The sequence below is a fragment of the Anguilla anguilla genome, chromosome 2 (assembly GCF_013347855.1).
Source record: "Anguilla anguilla isolate fAngAng1 chromosome 2, fAngAng1.pri, whole genome shotgun sequence".
In the NCBI taxonomy this organism is placed as follows: domain Eukaryota; kingdom Metazoa; phylum Chordata; class Actinopteri; order Anguilliformes; family Anguillidae; genus Anguilla; species Anguilla anguilla.
This window is the reverse complement of record NC_049202.1, coordinates 36,573,089-36,592,802: the sequence shown is the minus strand read 5'-3', so window position 1 is coordinate 36,592,802 and position 19,714 is coordinate 36,573,089. Positions and strand designations below refer to the sequence as shown.

Sequence of the window (19,714 nt, the reverse complement as noted above, 5' to 3'; positions counted from 1 at the left end):
GAAGGCTCGGTTCACTATGTCACATTAAAGAAGGAAGGAGGCACAGAGAATAGGACGGCTCTTCAAGCATTTCAACCAGGGAAAGTGATACTGATGAAACTGAAGACAATGTGGGCCACAGCTGGGATCAATTCCAATTTAATTTAGTCAATTCAGAAAATTTATCGAAATTCAAAACATGAACTGGAAGAAATCCATAATCTTAAACGAGGATTTTAAAATTCAGAAACTGAATTTAAATAAATTTCCAGAATCAACTGAATTAACAAACAGGGTTGGCCCTCCAGTGAGTTCAGGTTTCAAAGTTTCTCCCAAGCGATTACAAAGCAGTCACATTATAATTCTGGTTTATCAGCTCAAGGGTGGAAAACTGAATTAAATAGAAAAAAATGCCCTTAATATTCATTGATTTTTCAATTCACAAATTGATATTAAATTCATTTCCTGAATCGACTGAATTAAAAGAGAATATGACCCAACCCTGATGCAGACCACCTTGTCTTCAAGCTAACAGGAGAGAGCCTTTACAAACTCCATCACAAGTAGAGCTAAGATGTGCTGTCGATCAAGAACATTGAACAAATCATTGTTTTATTAAAAAGAGGTAAATTTTTATTCTTGGTAAATGGTTGTTCCATTTTGATGAACATAGCTCAACAGCTCTGTTGCATGGTCCCACACCAACTCCAAGCCTTTTATAGACTGAGCCGGATATTCGCAAATGTTTTAAATTTGATTTCAGCTGACTTATTTCCCCAATAAGGAAAAGTTGCAATTTAAACTCAACTGTAAATTGGACCTTCAGGTCAACAGTGCAACAGTTAATATTCTCTGTAGATTTACAGAGAGGGATGAATATGTATATGCTTTTTTTTGCCAATAGACAACAAAACATTCACTTTTACCAAAATAAAACTGAACTTCAGTCTATTACAGAATTGCAATTATAAAACCAGTTATCCGATACAGGGCATGTGTTCAGAATGAATAGATTGAATTATACCTGAAGAGATAACACATCAGCTTGATAGAATCAATTCTACAAGACACAACACAGGCTAAAGTCTGAAATCATAATTTTTGTACCAATCATGTTTCCAGACACCTGACAAGCTCTGTGTGAGGATATTCGACTAATAAATATCTAGACTCTCTTACTGCTGTCAATGTTCCAAAATCTGTTTCCAACCTACCAGTACGCTCAAGAATACGCACTGCTAAAGGCAATTTAATACAACCTTCATCCAGCTGCACTACAGTAATTTTCATATGAGCTGCAAATAGGAAATAATGGACACTTAACCTTGGGAAGCTTTTAGACAAACCAAATGCAAATAGATGTATTCCTATATTTGTCATGTTCTCTGGAAACAAAAATCTACATTTTATCCTCTCCTCTCAGTAATAGATTTAATATACAAATGTATTTATGCCAATGGATCTTTTTGTACATTGTTATGACATCCTGCTAACTGCAAATTGTACCATGACTGTGCAATTATGCAACCTATTAGTCTATCAGAAAGGACTGAAGGACACTGGGCTCTATTTTCTGTGCACAATGTGAAATGCAAATATTGAGCTGGTCTGGATTGATTTAGTATGTTTGTGTGCAGTTCCTTGGGGCAATTATATTTAAAATACATTTTCAACAATTCTGCCAGCTGATATTGCGGATGTGTGTGTGTGTGGGTGTATGTGTGGGTGTATGTTTTTTGTTTTGTTGATTCTACTGCCACTGCTTACTTATATGATGGAGACACAGTGATAATTCTGAACAGAATTTCAAGAGTATGCGTGCAAGCGGTCAGTATACTTGCATGTACATCTATGCCCACTTAATTGCTTGAATGGTTACGTGTACTAGGCTTCTGATAAGTTATTGGCGCAGGCATGCTCCATATAATGCTGAGTGGTTAATTTTATATACTAATGTCTACACTCATCAAGCACAGATAAAGTTGCTGCTTTGCTTCTTTATTTTCATCTTCATGTGCTGCACAATCCGAGTTTGCAATCAATAAAATTATTGTTGGATAATTATAACATTTGCCCTTTTTACATCTAGTTTCAGTTTTCACTTATGTTAGATTATGTGAGTTTGTCTTTAAAAAAAACTTTTGCCCAAAAAGTTTTCACATACATGTATACTTACTTATGTCTCTGGAAAAACAAACTTCTTGAATATCTGTTTTACAACTGAAAGTGAACAGTATACATTAAAAAAAAAACGTATGTTAACTTTTCCTCCCAGGTGTGGTCAGCTGTATTCATATTCATAAGTGTTCCATCTATATTTGGTAACCAGGTAAACGGAGGCCCAGACCTCAAGCTTTATGGAGTGGAGGACCAAGTCAGGGAGTTAAGTCCTGTTTCTGCTCAGTCTCTCAGGGCCTTACCTGGGGCTGAGGTCTGGAGGACCGAAGCAGTTGAGGGAAGGAATGAGCAGCTTGGTTGGCTTGCGGCAGGCCCCAGCCTCGGCGTTGTTGGTGGGAGGAGGTGCTCGGGGGAGAGCCGGCGAGCGTTGAGGCTCCTCCTTCAGCAGCTGCTGGGGGGAGGAGCTACGGCCCCGGCAGCCCCGAGCGGGGGAGCGGCAGTGGCGCAGGGCGTTGAACTGCCTCAGCTCATCCCCCAGCAGGTTTCCCAAGGAGGTGCGGCGCACCGGGCTGCTCAGGTTGGGCAGCATCAGGTTCTTGCGGGACTTGGAGGCGGGAGAGAGGTGGAAGTACTCCTCAGGCTCGGCTTCGGCCTCCACAATGGAGGGAAGTTTGTGCTCCGGGAGGTGCCCCTGATCCAAGCGGTTCTGAGCAGGGAGGCAATGAACACGGTTGGCCCTCAAGCGAGTTCAGGTTTCAAAGTTGCTCCCAAGTGTATTATAAAGCTGTAATTTTAATATTCCAGTTTATCAGCCCAAGGGTGCAGAATACATTAAAGACTAAGATGCAGATGTACACTGAAATGTACACACCACAGCACAGTAGCAACAAGAACCAGCCAACAATGCACTAAACCGAAAAGATAACCAAACTGTATGAAGAATAAAACGCATGCTGGACACAAGCATCAGGATTCTCGGTACACCAAAGCAACTCAAGAGGCAAGTGGACAATGAAAATAGGGAACAAACAATTTCCTCTTCAATTCAACAATTGTTGTATTTCAACACAGAACTAATTATCTCTGTTTGGTATAACCAAAGGTATTACGGAGTGATCATTACAAACTGTACCCCAGCTCAAATACACTGCAGTATGAATACTGAAATGAGAAGTCTTTGCTATATAGACTCTTCATTAAACACTGTCACATAAGCACTCTCAACACACAAGCATTGCCACCCTTCAATGAATATATTAAAGACATTACAAATTCAAACACAAAAGTAACACTGAAGTGCAAGTAGGGGGTTATTGTATAGTCAGAAATTTAATTAACTTGGAGTGAGACATCCTGAGGACCAATCATTTCCAGTGTTCCAGGTCTTCATATGATTACATGTCTATGTTTGTTTAATTTAATACAACCAGCTTCTCTCCTGTTTGGGTTCACTTGCCGGAAAGCACAGTCATGCATTGAAGAGCTATACACTACACAGGCATTTTCCAATTAACTGTTACAGGATTGTGAACAGTAGCACTTAGCGGCATTATTGCTGTGTGAATGCATGTGCTTCTTCTGTGTGTCAACATTCTTTAATAAGAATGTGTTGGTTGGTTGGAGTTAAGGAAATTAAGCTCTTTGATAGCCATAAAAGGCATTACGCCATCACAAATGAGTCCCCACCTAGAGGGAAAGAGCAAGCAACAAAGTAATAATTTCTCCTTGAAGAACCGATCGAGTCAGCATGAGAAGAACTAAGTTACCTGGCTATAATCTATTTACTTAGTTATTTCTTTTACAATTAGAGCATTACCCTGAAATAGATCAGTATGTGGAAACAGAAGTTTCAGTTGGTATATGAAGCCAGAAGGTAGAGTGTGCAGAGACCAAAATGTTTGTACCTGTACCTGGTAAACCAACAAAACGATCTGTATATTAACCTGTATTGAAACATAAAATTCAAAGTGGGCGAGATTTACACCATAAATTGTGTAGAGAAAATGCTAGTTTTCTAGCTTAACAAACATTGCCTTTGGAAGTGCTGCGCTTTCAAAGCAGCAAACTAGTGATTTAACACTGACAAATCATGAAATTGAATAATAGATAATTTCATTTTAAAGCTGTATATTACAAGCAACACTAACCTATATGTTCCAATTATTAATCCATTATATACAACTGCATCTTCCAATAGTCTGAGCAACACAAGCAATAACCACACCAGACATTGCAGGTGCAGTAGGAATAGGCAGCTCTGTCAAATCTCTACCAACCACAACTTTCATCTTCTGAGTCAATTGAAAAAAGTCAGAAAAGCAACATAGGGCTGTTGCTAGAAATCTACCAGGTCACTGTTGGCTAGCTAGACAACCAATTAATCTAGCAACTTGCTTCCCTGACACGTCCCCTCCCATTAAATATGATCCTGTTGGATGTGGAGGGTTTCAAGACAAGAGCAGGCTATAAATAACAGAAAGTTAACTTTAACAGAAAAACACTACCGACTTTAGTTGCTAACCCCTGCAGAAAGAAAGTAGCCTACATGAGCCGATAACAGATAAACTGAAAACTACTATGCAAGAAAAGCACTAGAAGGAGAACTACTGGGGCCAAGTGGGAGGTCAAAGCAAGCTTGGGATGCTTCTTGTCAAGCCATAAAATACTACGTGACGTGAAAGGTGAGCAGCAGTCTGTGGAGTGCGGACGCGAAGGCAGCTTCTGACCACCAGCTGAAGTAAGACTACCATTACGTTGTTAATAAGGCATCTGTTATTGTGCACAATAAATTACAACGGTCTTGTTTTCATTATATGTTGCTCCTTCGAAAATTAGTTACAACAGGCAAGTAGCTAGGGAGAGACATGTATTTAATTTAAAAAAAATACAGAATAGCTTTACTTATTTCCGTTTATTGCGAGTCACGACTTCTTCCGAAGTAACAAATCTTCCTGTTTCCAAAAGTGATTCCCGTAAAGTTCCTGGAAGAAAAATATAGGCCTATGTACAGAACGCATTATCTATGCATTTCCAAATCGGAGACCTATACACCCTAGCCGCCTATGTCACAAGCTACATACCACAGGAAATACCAACGTTGTGTCATGCATCATGGCAACAGCAAAAAGAATGAAAAAAAAAACCATTCACAACTTACGTGGGGGAGTCTAGGTGATCGTGAAAATCTTGTAAGGCCCTGGAAAGGCAACAGCCAAATGTTCATGAAATGGCTAAAAGATAACATTTTGTTTTTATTTGAAATTATTATAATTTTTTTTATTATTATTATTTTTTACAAATGCCAAGGCAAAGAAGTTATTCTAAACCAAGCATTTAAAAAAGAGTAATACACAGCCCGAATAATAATGAAAACTATTCCTACCAAGATCACTTATGGGGAGGGTAGCAACAATTCCAAGGGTCCGGACTGACAGGGGCCCTTAAAACATTGTGCTGTAACTGTGCATGTATGGGGTGGCCTGGGGTGGTGGGGCCCAATGTGAGATCTTTTCATGGGGCCAAAATCCCTCCCTGGCGGAACCCCCGTTTCATACTATTGTATTTATGTATACATACATGTAAGTTGAAACAGCCAGTGATGACAACAAATATGATGCCAGGATCAACATTTCAACAGACAGCGACAGAATTTTAATTAAGTGGAAAGATCAGGAATAGCCCACAGAGCATCAACATGCTGGTTTTACTTGGAATAAAAAAAAATCTTTAAAATGTTTCTATCAGCCTGTGGCATCCTTTCAAATGTGGTTGGAAAGTCGTGTATGATGTAACTGTGTTCTTTCATGTGTTATCATATAGGCAACTTATCACTTTGGCATCAGTGGCTTCCCTATAATCAAACTGGCCATATCAGTTGGATTCCAGAGAATTCAAATTTTCAGTGCTGTAAGGGTAAGCTAGGCAGTTCTGATTATTTCTAAGCTGGAATAATTATGGCAATGTACAACTTTAAACACAAAGAGGGTTAGGTCTACATATCGGATTGTAATGGTCTTTACTCGGGCAATAACCATTAATCTTCAACAAAAGATAAGGACAAAACAATGATCTTTGGTTGAAAGGCCTAAGAATTTGTCATTTCCCCAGACTGACTCGAGCACACCACTGGGTTTTCAGAAGCCTGTGTGCGCCGGATAATAATAATCATAAATACAACCGTTTAACCTTGTGTCATTCTTCTTTAATGGAAACAGGAGCCACAGCACTTGAACTCCCTCTGATAACTTATATTAAATGATCCCGCCGAAGTAGAACAGTTAAATTTAGCGTTCATTGTTTCAAATAAAACAAAGAGCAAGGTGGCTATACCAAACAGGAGTGTTGCGTTTCTTAAGTACCACTTTTCCCTGTTTAGCTGTGTTCGCAGAACAGCACAGGGTCTCAGTAGGGAGAGGAGAATTAAGAGGCAGAAAGAGGCCATATCTATTCTGCAGAGGTTCCGCTGTGTGCCGCTGGGCACCCGGACCCAAGCCAGACCACACTTGTAACAGATGGTAGCGAGGAAGCACTCAGAATATTATTGCTGATAACCCAAAACTAAATACCAGATTTACCACATTTTTGAGGATTAGCATTTCTTAACACTGATAAATAATACATATGAATTTGCATTTATTTGAAACCCATGACCTTTTGCTTGGTCTACACTGTCTGACTGCCAGCAATATTTAACTTAATTTCCCTATTATGCTACACTACTGGATATTGTACGAACAGTTTGGGCAGTTCATGATGTTGAGCAATTGAATTATATTTTTTATTTGTTTTTGAAATACATTTGTATTTCTAGGAAATTTGAATTAAAGACAAATAGAAAAAGTTACTGTATATACGACAATAGACAAACATGACTATGCTATTCAAACGTAACTTGAATTAAACATTGTTACAGTAACTAGATATGTGACCATCTACAGTAATTATGATACTACGGTTCTTTCTTAAACAATGATCCACCTAACTATTATTGTCAGCATTGTTATGACTTCCTATGGTGACAACAACTCATTGTGTCACTAGTTGCAATAAATAGCAATTCATCTTCACCGCTAAATTGCCAGTAATGCCATTGCTATTGGCTTCATGGGAAATAATGATGGCTATACAATAATTAGCTAGCTTAATAACTATTCTATCTAAGTCATGAAATTTTTTCTGATTATTAGAGCCTGATTACTGGAGAAATCTTTTCTGAGTATCAGATTATTATTTGTACTTTTGTATTATGTATTGTATTTGTAAGCATGTTGTCAAGCAGATTAAAAACATATATCTTGCATGTGTGTGTGCGTGTCAGTGTATGTGTGTGCGTGCGTGTGTGTGTGTGTGTGTGTGCGCATGTGTGCGTGTATGCATGCGTTTGCATGGGTGTGCATGTGTGTGTGTGTGTATGCGTGTGTTTGTGTGTGTGTGTGCGCGTGTCTGTGTATGTGTGTGTGTGTGTCGTGTGTTTGTGTAACATGACTCCTCTCATTTCAACGTTAGCACAAGGAGATGTGTTTTGAGGTTCAGGCAGCATGGCTGTGGAAAGCCTAGAAGAGAAGATCTCATCATGGATTACAGCACTTTGCCCTCTAATCCTGTGTCCTTCTGCTGGCCACTCCAGGAAATGTCCCTCCTGGTTCTCTGCCAAGTCACATTAACCCCAGCCTCTCACTCCCAGCACAGCTCTATCTGCCTGTAGGGGGCATCCACACAGATGCCTTACTGCTTTACTTCACACCGGGTCACAGTGTCAGCGCACATACATGGAATTCTGTCCCTATGCCTGTAAGTGCGACTTTTTGCAAATGCAAGACTTTGCCTGTTTTTCCATGTCTATGAGTGAGTGTGTTTGCAAGCATCCATGCGTGCTTGTGAATGCATTTGTTTGTTTGTTTGTTGCGTTTGTGTTGAATGGGAGCCTGCGTGAGGTGCTGGGCACGTTTGAGCTGGTGCCGCCTTGCTGCCCCTGTAGGTGTCTCTGCATTTCCATTTCTCAGAAGGCTTGTGTGTATGTGCCTGTGAATGTACAATATGTATGTTTGCATTTGTGTATATGTGCGTGTGCACATGTAGTGTATATGCGCATATGTCTGTGTATGTACAGTATGTATGTTTGTATTTGTGTATATGTCAGTACGTACTGATGTACTGTATATGCGCATATGTCTATGTCTGTACAGTATGTATGTTTGTATTTGTGTATATGTGCGTGTGCACATGTAGTGTATATGCGCATATGTCTGTGTATGTACAGTATGTATGTTTGTATTTGTGTATATGTGTGTATGTACTGATGTACTGTATATGCGCATATGTCTATGTCTGTACAGTATGTATGTTTGTATTTGTGTATATGTGTGTACGTACTGATGTACTGTATATGCGCATATGTCTATGTCTGTACATGCGTGATTTGTACCTCCGCCTCGCTGCCCTCCCTCAGGTTGTAGGTGAGATTTTGGTGGATGTCGGCAGTGAAGCGGCTGGCGTACTCCGGGTAGAGCTCCAGCACCTCACGCAGCGCCCGCACGCTGATGTACTGAAGGTCACAGTAGGTCAGAGCCTTCACGTCCGCGTTGGTCTTTATGACCTGCTCCTGGGCTGGCAGGTCTGACCCAATGAGGTCTCCCTTACCTAGAACAGGAGACAGAGTGGCAGGGTGTCAGACAGAGAGATGCTATCTCATTTTCAGTCCCAGAGATACTCTGCGCATGGATTCTTTCAATTACAATCAGTACAATTTAAAACTTCAATAGGAAAGTTCAGGATATGGGATGTAATTCATAGTGGGATTGACATGAAATGCATGGAGTCACCAACAGTTTAATTTTGTGGTCTGCTGTAGTTGAGCTAAGACACTCTAGTGTCTTAGATTTAGTTCTATAGACTATTCTGTTCAGCCTATGCACTTATCTTCATTGATGCACTTGTTTTATCTAACTGCAGTTTTTGTGCTTATTAATGCATTTTGTCTAATAAAGGCAGAAACTTTATTTCCCATTATTCTTAAGGGTTACTTAATGAAAACCTGAAAACAGAATATGGATATCACTGTAAAAAAAAAAATTAAAACAGTCTATCCTAGTCAAAAACACAAACCTAATGTTTATGACAGTGTACCAAAAGAAATTCAAATACATTTTGAATAAAAAATATAATGTACCTAAAGGAATTGTGATTGTGAGTCATTTTATGCAGGTATCATGCGTTTTTTCAACAAATGAGGAGCAGCTTATGATGTAAGAAACATCAGTGAAGTTTTAAGTTTCCCACATTATTTTATACTAGTTATATGTGGCTTACACTGAATACATGCATTGAGCTTTAATTGAGAGTATTTAATATAAATTAAATGAATCAGACTGACCCAGAATGGCCAACACCATGCTATCCTTCAGCACCTCCAGGGAGCCAGAACAGACGAAGTAGTTAGCATGCAGGGCGTCACCCTGGCGGATGAGGTACTCCCCGGGGGCACAAAAGGAGGTCTTGATGTGCAGCGAGAGGGAGCGTAGACACCCCCTGCTCGCGCACTCAAAGATGGGCAGCTGCAGGATGTCCTTGTTCAGGTGCATGGCGATGTCGGCACGCAGCTCGTCTGGGAAGTCATGCAGGAGCTGCAAGGCGCAAGGCAGGCGTTCGGCGATTCACCAAATCAAATCAAACGAGCCCCCACAAGGGTAGCCTGTACAGAAGCATCAGGCCAGTACGCAGTTTAACAGCAGTTCCCAGCTTTAGATTCCTGGTGGAATATAGCAGCCGCACAAAAACGACAAAACTCCACTCGCAGTCTGCTTGCATAATATATGCTTGAGCCAAATTCCAGAATTGGAGAAGGAATCTACTTGGCTTCATCAGTGGTAATGAGTACAGTCACAAGTGACAAGAATCAACTTTGGTGATTACCCGGCGAAATGTAAATTGCAGCCTACCAGTGAATAATTTATGTTTGAGCTTTTGATTGGGGTGTAAATGAATGCCATATTTGGCACTGTCCTTTCCTTTGAACCTCCATTCCCATAATCAGCCGTACAGTCCCAGCTCATTTTCAGTCTGATAAAGATTCATTGTTTGAAAACCTTTCGCTTTCCTGCTTATAATTTAAATATCTCACCGAAGTCATGGGAGGCTACAAGCTTTGCCTTCTTTGGCTATATACAGCCCTCTTGCGGTTGTGTTGGCTCTGCTTTAGTTTCCAAGAAAAACAGCTTCTACTGTACCTCATTGGCGTCGATGCCGTTGTTGACGGACCAGGTGGTCTGGAAGTACTCGAGCATGCGCTGCTTGAGCTGCTGCGGCAGGCGGTGCACCCGGATGAAGTCCTTCAGGTCCTTCATGCGGGTGTGGTAGAGCGAGCGCCGCGAGTACATGCGCTGGATGATGGCCGTCACGTTGCCGAAGACCACCGCGTGCATCAGGGCTGAGGAGGACACGTGGAGCCCGGTCACGTGCAGTTGTGTGTGACACAGCCGGAGCCCAGTCATGTGTAGTTGTGTGTGACACAGCAGGACTGGGCCTTTTCAAGGTGTGTCAATAGTAGTGCACTGTCTAAGTCCAAGGAGTACAGTTTATATTTGTAAGAAAAAATAATTGGAATGCAGTTCCATATTATAGAAACTAATATAAACTCAAGTCCAACCAGGGCAGCTTGGTGGCTCATCCTGTTAGGGCACTACATTGCACAATTGGGCTGGAGTCTGGGCCATACTTACGCCAACTAGAGCGGCCAGATTTCGATTTTAAATATGAATATTCCTCAGATAGGAAATTCTTGTATTGTTGAAGTGAATATTTGAATAAGTTATTTTTTATGTAAGTGTTAAGTATGTGTTGAAAATCTAATATGGCTTGTGTTTAAAAATGTTATCTCTTGCTTATGAATGACCTTTTTCCCACTGGAGCATAGCCAATCAGGTTTTGACTAAAATAAAAAATACCATAGCAGATTAATGTTCTGCAACAAGAGGTGATGATGCATGCAAAGCAAGAGCCACTACCAGCTGACCAGAATCCCCTCATGTGTTGGGAAACCATTCTGCAGCTAGTGCAGAAATACCTGAGCACTCCAGGCACTTCTGTTCAAGCAGAGCTTGTTTTTCTTCTCAGCAGGGAACATTGATATAAAACTTGTGCAGTACTCGCCTGGGATTTTTGGTAAATAATCTCATAAAGGATGACGCCAATACAGGCTACCATACTGTTCTTCATTACTTTTTCATTGCAATAGTAGTTTATTTTGTTCCCTCAGTCTTACAGAATTTGTATATTGGGGTCTAGACTGTAGATACACGGATCACTGTTTTTATGCTATGATGTGATACTCTAGCTTTTTGTTTACTTCAGGTATGTTTTACAAACAAGCCCTGCTTTCCGTATTGTTACTATCGATCTATGTTTTATGTGAAATTAAGTGACACATTACTTTCTCTTGCCTTTGTGCCCTTTTAGCACCCCTTGTGGACATAATACGCATAACAGAAAGTGCCCATTCTTTTTATGGTAATACAATAATTATAAATTATTTGAAGATAGTCAAATCTGATAATTGGGTTTGGAATACAATATTTAATTATATATATTTTTTTGCTCCAGCTGATAGTCCTAGTGCAGAGTGTGGCTGTAGGGCCTGTAGGGCAATGCACAATTGGCTCTCGTTTCACCCAAAGAAGAGAGGGTTTCAGCTGGCTACTGATTTTTCACGAACAGTTCTGTTTCAAACAACCTCCATTCCATATGCATTATATGTTTTATGGTCACAGGGTAAAGTGGCACTATACCAGTGCTCCTAAACAGAATTTACTTTACTCACCGCCTATGAGCATGGTGCAGATGGAGAAGATCTTCTCGGCGTCTGTGTTGGCGCAGACGTTGCCGAAGCCCACGCTGGTCAGGCTGCTGAGGGTGAAGTAGAGCGAGGCGATGTAGGCACTGCGCACCGACGGGCCCCCCACAGTGCTGTTAGTGTAAGGAGTGTCCAGCCTCTTCCCCAGTTCATGCAGCCAGCCTGGAGAAAGACAGAGAGAAAGAGAAAGAGTAGGGGAGAGAGAGAGGGAGAGACAGCAGGAGAGAGAGAGAGCAGGAGACAGAGAGAAAGACAGAGAGAGGGAGGGGGAGAGAAAGAATAGGAGAGAGAGAGAAAGGAAAAGAGAGAGGGAGAGATAGCAGGAGAGAGAGAGAGGGAGAGAGAGAGAGCAGGAGAGAGAAATTCAGCTGAATCCAAGGAAATCCACCCATTGTCCCTGCTTGAGCCTCTATAGATATGTAAAACAAGTGGAATGGAAATAGTATTTAATAAATAGAAGGCAACTCTGAACTCCTTAAGCAGCTAATGAACTTTAAGGTAATCAGCGTGACAGCACAGCGCATCCCATTTAGAAGCACTTACCAAAGGAATAGGTTAATACGTCGCAATCACACTACCAAACAGCCATGGATAGCGAGAAGCTAGTCCACAGTTCAGGTCCTTGGTCAACAGACAATTAATTAAAGAGAGATGTGCCAGTTCTAAATCTTGTCACGATAGCCGCACATCAGGGACTGGGGAGAATCAGTAACTTCCAGAAAGGAATAAACATAATTACTGTCTGTGACCTGGATGTACCCGCGTGAATAAATGAGAGACATCTGAGGAGTGTCCCCAGCCCTGGGAGTCCCCTGAGCCCAGTCGTAATTGCAGAGTACTGACACCACCCAACAGGTCACTGCAATTAACTGTGGTGGGAGAGTGATCAGGCCTGGCACTGACTCTGTGAGCTTCTCAGCTATAGTGTCTGCTCTATTGCAAGTAGAAATCCTACTGTGCTTCAGTCATGTTGTTGCCTTCCTGCTGGGTAGGTGCCACTGAACACGATGCCATAGCAGTCATTCAGTCACCAGAGAGGTGAGGACATTTTCATTGTGCTGGGATGGGGGACTTCTATTCTCTGAGCATGTGATCTCAAAAGTTTAGAACAGAATAGAAGAGAACTTTATTTTTTCCCAGGGGGGAACTGTTTGGACTGTTAGACTCGGAATAAATAGAATCTGGCCTCTTTCTACAATATTGTCTGAGTCTGAACCATACACTGCATGTGGCGAGGAATGAGCAAAAAGGACAACAAGGAAAGCTATTTTGGGCCCTGAGAGCAAGGGTCAGCCTCCCCTTTCACTTTAATCATTGCTAATCGGAGGTGGAAAGTCCAGGGGTCAGAAAGTAAAAGTCCTGCCTTGTGTTTCTTCTTGCCATGAACTCAGCCAGCTGATATCACTAATTAGTTCCACATCCTGACTGAAGAATTCTAATCACCTGCAAATCCAGGTGATTAGGACAAAATAATAGGGAGGACTTTTACTTTCCGAACCAGAATTTTCCACCTCTGTTGCTCAAAGGCCTCACCCTAAACGAAGCAGGCGCAGGGGACGTGTGGACGAACGGCGCGTCCCTCCAAACACTCACCGATGTCCCAGGTGCCGGGGTTGTTTCCCTCCAGCTCTTTGCGGCCGATGACGTACCAGATGCAGGCCATCCAGTGGGCGAGCAGGGCGAACATGGACATGAGCAGGGTCAGCACCATGGCGCTGTACTGCGAGTAGCGGTCCAGCTTCTGCAGCAGCCGCAGCAGGCGAAGCAGCCGCACCGTCTTCAGCAGGTGCACCAGAGACGTCTGCGGCGGAACACATGCGCAGAGCCCGTGACTGCATGGGCCTATCAGAGTCTGCGTAGCACCCAGCCAGAGGGGCAACGATTGGACCCCCGAGGTGAGTTAATATGAGTCGCCGGCGGCAGCCAATAAAATTAAACGCTCGGTAGCTTGGAGCATTTTCATTTGGAAAGGATATTTCTCTAGAAAGGCACATAAAGCTGCTTTGAGAAAAGTAGCCTCGGAAGCAATGATGCATCACAGCCTTGGGAAGATTTAGCTGAATTACACCGTGAAAGCATATGTTTTTTCATTTAAAATCGTGGATGAGGTGTAGATTGGCAGAAGCTACAGTCTTTATTTTTGTGTGAATTGAGGCAGACACCTGGGAACTGCCAACTTTTAAATAAGCTGTGGCTGTCAATTACCTCATTCCTGGCTGTCAATTGCACTGAATAAACAAACCTTGCAAAACCAAACTGGTGAAACCAGCTTTGAAATTTTACTTTCCTTTGAGATTAAAAATTTACTAAATACAGAAACACTTACTTGAGTAAAATAAAATTGCACCCACAAAACTTCAGAAGTGTGGGGGGGTACTATCACATATATCCCAAATGTTGCAATGTTATTTTGGGAGCCCCAGAAACATTACAGCCCATCCTCACAACAAAGCCTGCAAAATGAGGTCAGAATGGATACCCACCACTGTGACATTGAATGCATAGAGGAGGTCAAAGGGCAGAGCGGCAATTAAGTCCACAAAGAACCAGGTGGCAGCGTAGTGGATGCAGATGGAGCGGGCGTCGTACACCACCTGACCGGACTGACTCACGTAGGTGGTGCGGAAGTTGAGGATGATGTCTGTTGAGTAGCACAACCTCAGTCAGGCAGGAGAAAAACACTATAAAGTCTTATGTTGTTTACTGTTAGCTGGCTCAGTTAGAACATTTTCATATATGCAGAAAACTAGTTTGGGCTGTTTTGCAAATGGGTGTTTAAAATAAAAGCTGGGAAATTAAAAATGGCCTTCAATCTCACGCACGGAGAAATACTGAGTATTGTACCAAAGGAATGCCTAAGAGGGATGCAGATTCTACTCTTGATTGTGTTAAAACCAATCAAGTGTCCTGATTGTGACTTTATTGACAAGATAATAGGAGTTAATACATGTAAGGGTTATTCAGCCCATTAGCGGGTCTGAGTCAATGTTATCTCTGAGCTGGTGGTAAATTTGTGGTTCTGGCTTTGTGCTTCCTGGTATCCCACACTATGTCCATCTGCTACTACGTTCTTCCTTGACACAATCCTCCAACTAACATCCATGTTCCTTCCATCATATTTCCTTGTTCACCAATAGAGAAAATAGCTTCGCTGTGAGCGAACATACTGCTAACAGTTACAATTTCTGTCATTTAAAATCCTCATAACTGGCAGCGAGGAGACCACCCACTGATCCATAAGCGCGGATCCCAGGGCACGGCATCTCACCCAGGATGAAGAGCATCTCCACGGCGATGTCGCTGACAATGGTGCTGCGAGCAGCGGAATCCAAGTCATCGTAGGGAGTGAAGCAGACGTTGTAGGGCACGGTAACGGCCACGTAGAAAGTGGCCAGCAGGATCATCCAGTCCCACAGGGCCTTGGAGACGCTGTAGTGCAGCAGAATGAAGCGGGACTTCTGCACGGCCGCCACCTTGTATTCCGGGAGCGACGGCTTCTCAAACACGTTCTGGAAAAGGCGGGAATTACACAAAAACGTCAAGGGGATGGACACAATAATGCCACTGGAAAATTCTTTGAAGTACAAGTTATTTAATTACCTTCCATTCATTAAATATAATGGTATTTATGAAGACACGCTGTGTCTTATGGGCAACTTGAGAACTGTGAAAAGGTTTTAAATCACTTGAGGACCTTTCATTTATAATGGAGTACTTCCTGGTCACAATTCTGAACATATATTACAGCACTTTAAAAAAAAATCACAGTACCTAGTTAATTGTTCAATTCGCTAATACAATTTTTTTCTTCAGCAGACCACTAGCCTTTCAGTACCAGAACCATTATTACAGTGTAGCATTTAATTGCTTTCCCAGCCTACTGTCCAAATGGGGTTCCCGCATACAGGAAATACAAAGCAGTAAGAATCCTCTTGTGCAACTGTGAAAGGGAATTTACAAGTACATGTATGCAAACTGCAAATTTTCAAAAGAGTCCTAGCTTCATGGATAAATATAATTCTTTTTATAACTGAAAATACATAAAATGATACAGCGTCAGGGCAGAACAAAGATTAATGAGACTGTCCATTGAGCTGCCAGCTCATTTTAAAAACAATGGTAGAAACGCTATGTGAAAATGTACAGCAGTTGAAAAGTATTTCAGGTTTTGAAAGCCCCTCTATCTTGGACAATACAGGGCTGACCATCAGAGAGTGAACAAGGGCCCATTTGACTCAAAACAATTCCCCTGACTTAAAAGGGACATAAAAAACGGGCTCTGGCTGAGGCCACAGTGTAATGAAGTATTAAATTGAATTTCCCCCGTATGCGTTCTGAAGCTACCAAGTGCCATTTTCCAGGATAATCTCCTTAATGAGTCTCCAATGCTTGGAGAGCCTCTGCTCTACAGGATAATTGGAAGTATGTGATTGGTGATTGCACACGAGGGGGCGAAGAAAAGTGGCGCACAGTAACAAATCCATCTGTGCCTCTTTCACTGTGGAAAGCAGGAGATTGTCCCACTGATTAATGCCGCATGTCTTCAACAGCTACGGATAATGTGTGGGTTTTAATAAGGAGGGAGAGAAAGGAACACTGCATGATGAATTAGTGTGGGGCACCCGAGAGCACCGTTTGCAGACTTTGTTGCACCATCCCAAAAGTCCAGAGTGTTCCCCACTTGTCGAAGAGAAAGCACAGGCCTTTAAATAACATCCGCCTCTGCCCTTTTAACATCACTTCAGAAAGAGCCAGGAATAAGGGAAAGTCCTCTAATTCTGCTTACATCACAGGGGTCACATCACCCCTGGTTACCTCTCCTCCAGTTGCCTGCAGTGTCCCAGTGATTAGAAGAACAGCACTGCCATGTGTCATTCAAACCTGAATGGCTACATTTGATCTTTGCACTTCATTAATCTTCTCCAGTAACACGGCCATTGGATCACATGGTGGGAAGTTCAAATGTTATCCAATCAGGCTTTCGAATGAGCCAAACAATCTGGGAACCTTGTTAACCACCACATATGATGTCTGTAGATGTTGACTGTCCATCCACAATCCTTCATGTACCTGCAGCACTAAAGATAGGAGCCAAACCACAAAAGATGCTTCATTTATCTTAGCTCTGGCCTCTAGTGGGATTCCCAATTAATTTGTACTTTGATCTGGATGAGCTTGGTTTCCAAAAGCATTTTGAGTATTATCTTCAAGGATCCCTCTTGAAGGCTTCAAGTTTCCACTTTTTCTTCAAGATACAAGGTAACTTGGAGTACCTTGTACCTTGAAGAGCACCAAGCACTTATTCATGAGCTGGTCCTGTCCTTCTGAATATGAAATGAGGCATGTAAAAAAACTGCATAATAATATCTATACGAAACAAAAATAACAATAACAATCATTTCTAATACTGTGCTCAGTATTACAATACTATCAATCAATATTATATTTATTCATACACTCTCTTATTCAAAAATATAATCTACTGACTCTTTGTTCGATCCTCTTTGATCTTCCATTGGTAACTGTGGTTCTGTCTATTCATTAGTTTCTCAGTGATGGAACAAATTCCCCATCAATACAGAACTCTTCAGCTTCTTATTACCTTTTATTATTACCTTTAATCATTACCTATGCCTTTCTTGAGTATTCTCACTTTCACTCTATTCACTCCTCTGCTTCTCTAACCCATGGTATTTTCCATTATTGTCTCCTAGAACACATAGTTTCTCAGCTTGATTTTACCCTCCACTTGATTTAATTGCTTCCATATAAATTTTATTTCTATTTTAAAAGGTAATGCAGCTTGTTCTTCCTATATCCAAAAGCCCATATTTAATGCCAAGTATTCTTTAATGTTGCTATTGTTTCAGAAATGATCATAGCCATTGTAATTCGCTCTGAGTAAGAGAATCTGCTAACTGAAATACAATGATAATAATGATCATACTGATTATAATAATAATCTCCAAATCAGCGGTCTTTCTTTGTGATAGAATGCTTTTTAAATGGTTGACGCAAAAAGAGGCACTCACTTACTAACGGTTGGTTTAATGTTAGACATGAATGGTTATAGAGGATGATCTTCCTGACAGAGAGGCTACTAAACTTCCCAAAATGTCAGCTCACATCCCTGTCTCAGACACAGTCTGTGCTAATGCGCTCACACTTGCGTAAGCAGGTCAACACTGGAGTAGTGTTGGAAAATGGGTTATTGTAGATTATATAAAAAAATAGGGAGGCTGCAGAATACTGTGGTTTTCAGCTCAGGGAGGTCAGGCTGTTGTAACCAGGCCATGACACCTGAAAGACTATTTGTGTACAGTTTCATGTTGATTTGTCAAACTGGCCCCGAGAAGCACAATGAGCACACCAGCTCTCTTCCAAACTGGAAACAAACCTACATAAGAAAACTTTGTCTCACTTTAAAATTAAAGTTACAAAAGACTAACATTCTTGCTACATCGGTCTTGCTAACACACAAAATTGTGTCCTTTGGTGTACTCAAGTCTGCACATGTGATTCAAGGTTCAGCTTCTTCTTTTTTTCTACCATGTCATTGCACTGGTATTGATTGTTCTAGCTGGACCATCCATTCATAGGGTCGAGGTTGAAATGCAATGAAATATTTTTTTTCCAGCAGTCTTGTAGCCATGACCAGTTATACAAAGTGGACTATTTTTAATCATCTGCTCATTGTAAATCCAGAAAATTAATTAAGCTGATATACTGTACCTCGGCATGTGCGCTAAACATCTTTTTTTTTCAAATAGTCTTGCTGCTACAGTCATTCTGTATTATGTGCTCCATATTACTCTTCAGGTTAGCCACCCACGTCATATTGATCCAGTCTATCATTATCTGACCACTTGTATGCCACTGTGGAACAGTGGGACACAACCCCAGTTGTTACTCGCAGATTTGTGAATGGCTGGCAGTTGAATGTGGGGCTTCACTGATGACATTGATACTATCCTTCACATCACCTGTCTTTTGAAATGAATTCATCTATTTTTTTACTGATGTTCCCTAAACACGACGGTATCAAAGATCCTTGCTAGTCTAAGTGAGTCAAGTCTCCTATTGAACAATGCTGTGAGAACTGTACAATAGCAAGATGATCCATCCATCATTTTATCCACATTCCTAACCTCAGCTTGGGGTGCTATAAAGGAGGAGGGGCTGACTGACGGGAGCCCTAAAAAAATATTAGAACATAGGATTTTCTGGGTTGGTGGGGCCCAATATAAGATATTTCCTAATATCCCAAAATCCCTAACCTACATTTTCAAACATATACAAGATAATATCATTTCAAAGTGATGGATCTTGAAACACAAATGCACTTCTTTTTTCCTGTGGTTAAATCCATACACTATTTCCAGGGTGTGGTCTGGCAGAGGGAATCGGGGCAATCTGGGGTTGCATTAGCTAATCAGCCCAGGACTTAAAAGTGCGCTTCTTTCCACAGTTGGCATCTGAGACTGGAATTGGCACACGGAGAGAGCGAGAGACACTGAAACTGAGCTGAACAGCGGAAAGCTGAAAATCTGTTGGGGTGTTTTGTTTAATTTTGTCTTTGTTATTTTAGTATATTATTTGTGCCAGGATGAGGATGAACGGCGAAGGTTTTTCTTTATTCACTTCATTTTGTTTAAACAGCCTGTTCTCTCTCTCTCTGGCAAATAAAACGCCAGTGAAAACTGCTATTACCGCATCTCCCAGTGTCCAGCTATACTGTCCCTCCCTGGGGCGTCACCTGGCGTGTGACAT

The 19,714-nt window shown here is 41.5% G+C and overlaps 1 protein-coding gene across 1 annotated transcript in view; it reads right to left on the bottom strand.

Moving 5' to 3' along the window:
* Nucleotides 1-19,714, bottom strand: part of kcnh4a (potassium voltage-gated channel, subfamily H (eag-related), member 4a) — a 70,830-nt gene that overhangs the window by 6,329 nt on the left and 44,787 nt on the right. Inside the window, exons 5-13 of the mRNA XM_035406784.1 lie at nucleotides 15,213-15,453; nucleotides 14,428-14,585; nucleotides 13,538-13,745; nucleotides 11,912-12,106; nucleotides 10,323-10,522; nucleotides 9,470-9,719; nucleotides 8,522-8,736; nucleotides 5,255-5,293; nucleotides 2,400-2,803 (exon numbers count right to left, since the gene is read on the bottom strand). Coding sequence (XP_035262675.1) covers nucleotides 2,400-2,803; nucleotides 5,255-5,293; nucleotides 8,522-8,736; nucleotides 9,470-9,719; nucleotides 10,323-10,522; nucleotides 11,912-12,106; nucleotides 13,538-13,745; nucleotides 14,428-14,585; nucleotides 15,213-15,453 — 1,910 coding nt within the window. The remainder of the gene's footprint in view (nucleotides 1-2,399; nucleotides 2,804-5,254; nucleotides 5,294-8,521; nucleotides 8,737-9,469; nucleotides 9,720-10,322; nucleotides 10,523-11,911; nucleotides 12,107-13,537; nucleotides 13,746-14,427; nucleotides 14,586-15,212; nucleotides 15,454-19,714) is intronic.